Source organism: Lactuca saligna, chromosome 8 (genome assembly GCF_052625555.1).
Source record: "Lactuca saligna cultivar CGN05327 chromosome 8, ASM5262555v1, whole genome shotgun sequence".
Classification (NCBI taxonomy): Eukaryota; Viridiplantae; Streptophyta; class Magnoliopsida; order Asterales; family Asteraceae; genus Lactuca; species Lactuca saligna.
In genome coordinates, this window is record NC_136424.1 from 54,533,637 (window position 1) to 54,537,251 (window position 3,615).

At 35.0% G+C, this 3,615-nt stretch overlaps 1 protein-coding gene across 1 annotated transcript; it reads left to right on the forward strand.

Moving 5' to 3' along the window:
- Positions 1 to 2,130: 2,130 nt before the first annotated feature.
- Positions 2,131 to 3,344, forward strand: LOC145008300 (HMG-Y-related protein A-like). Its single transcript, XM_078966916.1, has 2 exons — positions 2,131 to 2,227; positions 2,627 to 3,344. The coding sequence occupies exons 1-2, from the start codon at positions 2,174 to 2,176 to the stop codon at positions 3,101 to 3,103; spliced, it is 531 nt and encodes a 176-aa protein (XP_078823042.1). The 5' UTR covers positions 2,131 to 2,173; the 3' UTR covers positions 3,104 to 3,344.
- Positions 3,345 to 3,615: the final 271 nt, after the last annotated feature.

Consider the following 3,615-nt stretch of genomic DNA (forward strand, 5'->3'; position numbering starts at 1 on the left):
TCCGGTCTTAGAGTTATGCCACTGGAAAACCTCCAGGGACCAACGGAACATCACTGCCGCCACCACCCATTTACCCTCCTGCCATTGCTGATCAACCCACCAACTACAACCCTTTCCCCCCTCCATCCCTCGAGTCGAACGCGTCGGAACAGAAGACGAAAGTAGCAAAGCTGCCATCTCCACCTACCACCACCATCTTCACTTTCTTGTTTCGCCACTGTTGATGAAAGTCTAACCACCACCTTATACCCCTACTCTCAACTGAAAATCACCACCAAAACCACTCCCATGTGTTTTCTCTGTTGATTTCGACCAAAACCCAACCAAAACCACTTCCATATGAACACCATCGATTTTTCCATCTTCATCTTGGAATCGGAATCGGAATCACAAACAAGAATCGATGGGTCTATATGGATTTGGGGAAAATCGAAACGGGGTCAATTAGTTCTTGGAATCGGAATCACAAACAAGATGTTAACAAACAAGATGCTTAAGTAGTGATCTACAAAGTGGATGGACGGAAGGCAGATCCGAGGGAGCAATGTAAACCAGCAAAAATTGTGCAGGGGAGGGCTTTCGGCCGTACTGCTCGAACGGAGGAGGTGAGGTATGCGAGGGGTGGCGTCGGTGATGGTGGGGACTGCCCACCACAACAGCGGTGGTTACACAACAGTTCCGCTGCTTTCATCTTTCCAATCCAATGGTGATTGATGTGGAAGAGAAACAGTGGATGGTGGTGGAGATGTTCATTGTTGGGCTTGGCCGACCAAAATAGTGGCGGCAGTAGGAGGTGGTGGAATGTGATCGGTGCAAGGCGGAGGAGGGTCGGTAGCCACTAATCGTTGATGAATCAAGAACTTGAGGGAGTAGGTTGTAATGTTGTATGAAGTCAAATGAGAGAGAGACCGAGATATGATGTTATTTTCTTTTTATTTTTTTTAATGAAAATAGTAATAAAAAGTTAAAAATAAATAAAAAAGAATTATCAAAGGGTATATTCGTTATTTCAAGTTGAATCAGGATTAAAAATACACAAAACTACCGAATATAATGACAAAAATCACACAAGATATTTAAAATTGGACCAATAATGCACAAACATTTCGTTTTGACCAAACTAAAGAATTTTGACAACCAAATAAATCATTTTTACAATTATGTCTTGTTATTCTTATATTGCTTCAAGTTCTCGTTGTGCCATAATGCAAGAAATAATTTGTTATTCTTGTATTGTTATTAAAGCATGCTGCTTTTATGTCTTTTGTTAAAATAATTTATTTTGAAAATTTTATCCAACATCCAAATACATAGCTCCTATAAATGGGTTACTTTTTCAAATTACAATGTCAAAAACATAATAGTAAATAAAGTTCTTCATATTTTATGCAGTAAATTAAAATTGTCAAGCTATTAGCATTTTTCCCCTCCAACTTGTGACATTCAAAAGATGATTTTTCTTTCGGTAGTTTGAAAGCATAAATTACATACAAGTTTCTTTATGTATTTTTTAATTTTTCCTTTTTCCCTTTTAGCTCTTTAAAATCACGAGAACACAAACCTTTTAAAATTATAACATTTGGCTGAATTAGTTTGGGTTAATCAACAATCTTTTATGTTTTTCATTTAATACATTAAATATGATAATAAAACTTCTTTAATTCCATTCGATGAAATATTATTAACATTAACTGTTATTATATATAATTCTAGTTTCGTCCTAGGACATCTATAATGCTAAGTACACTTAAGGAATTGCTACATTACGATTCTATTTTTCATTCAAGTCTATTATTTATTTTCCCTATAGTGCATTAACTTTTATATAGTTAAATAAATCTGATTAAAAGAATAATTATTTGTTATAAAACCTTAAAATTAAAATGCTATGTTATTACAATTGAAAAGTGCAATTAGCATTGAACTTTAATAGTTCAATGTTACATCCCATAATTATTGGATTTAATCATGTCAACTGAAACTTTCCTTTTATTTAACTCTTCAATTCAATTATATGTTCATGTTCTTCAAAAAATATTTAATAATTATAAAAAAAATGTATTAAATTAACTTTTTAAATTTTTTTTAATTAATTTTCTCTTTTCACTCTGTTATATACCTTCCCACCCTAGTCTTTCAACTCACCATCTTTTTCTTCCCAAACAAAACCGCCATGGCTACTCAAGAACTTACTCCTCCTCCCTTGTCTCTTCCTCAGTACCCTGAGGTTATATAATCGAAACATCTGTTGCGTTTTTACTGATGCAAATCGTATTTATGCTTAATTTTCAAATGTCAACTTAGGTTTTGTTGATTATCCAACAATCTTCATGAGTTATAAGCTTATGGAACTTAATATCACACTTTCCTTTTGATTATCTGATGAAATTTGGTTTTATTTTCTAAATTTAAGCTTCATTTTTCGATTAACACTCTTTTTACCAACTAAATGCAGCATTTTGGTTTCTGATCAATGATCATGAAATTGAACTTGATTATCTATTTGGGTTTTGTTCTATACATGATTGTTTCTCGAAATCCCTTGATTTCAACAGATTTGGTCAAAATTAAGCTTGATTTATGATCTGGGTACCTATTAATTCGTCTTAATTTCACAAAATTTCAGTTAATCGTTGCTGCGATCGAGGTTATAGACAAGAAGAACGGAGCTAACAAATCGGCGATTTCGAAGCACATCGAAGCCACCTACGGCAACCTCCCGGCGGCGCACTCAACTCTCCTCACCCACCACCTCCACAAAATGAAAGCCGCCGGTCAACTCATCATGGTTAAGAACAACTACATTAAGCCCGAAGCAGACGCCTCCCTCCGCCGAGGCCGAGGCCGGCCGCCGAAAGCCAAGGAACCTCTTCCGCCAGATACCGTCCTTTCTCCGGTGAAACCCAGAGGTCGTCCACCAAAACCGAGAGACCCTCTTGCTCCGATGGCAGTTACTCCGTCCGTAAGCGGTCGGAAACGTGGACGTCCACCGAAGCTAGGGAGCTCAACTGTGAAGGCTACACCTTCGGCGAGTGGTCAGCGAGCGGGAAGAGGTCGTCCACCTAAGGTGAAAACACTGGTAGCTGCTCCGGTTGGGGCTTGATTGAAATACACAATTAATTTTAGGGGATTTTAGTGCTAATTGTTCTTTTGATTTTTGAATTATTTATTATTATTATTATTATTATTATTATTATTATTATTTTGTGTGTGTGAATGGTAGTGACAGTAACTGGTTGTGTAAATTGTTTAGGGGTAACTGTTTTAAGGATTTACAAGCTATTATTATATGTAATGTTTTGAGATGTTTAGATTAAAATTGAAGTTGGTGTAAATTACTAACATGTTTGTTTGGCTAAGTTAATTTATTTTTTTGACTTTATTACTATTTAATGAGTGACATTATTATAAAAAAATGTATGTAAAAAAATCCTTATATTTTGATTCTATCGATAAAAAAAAATAGTGTCGAGAACCGATAAAAATTTATAAAATAATTTTTGTAACTGATTCGTTAAGGTTAAAGTTTAAGAAGCTTTTGGAAGATTTTTTTCATAAAGATTAAATTTATTTGAAGAAAACTGATATTTATTTTTGTTAAAAAAACTCAAAATA

Excerpts from the sequence above, each read along its gene's own strand:
- LOC145008300 (XM_078966916.1), top strand. The coding sequence starts at position 2,174 with ATGGCTACTCAAGAACTTACTCCTCCTCCCTTGTCTCTTCCTCAGTAC. Across the intron at positions 2,228-2,626 it reads CTCTTCCTCAGTACCCTGAG|TTAATCGTTGCTGCGATCGA; the intron begins GTTATATAATCG and ends ACAAAATTTCAG.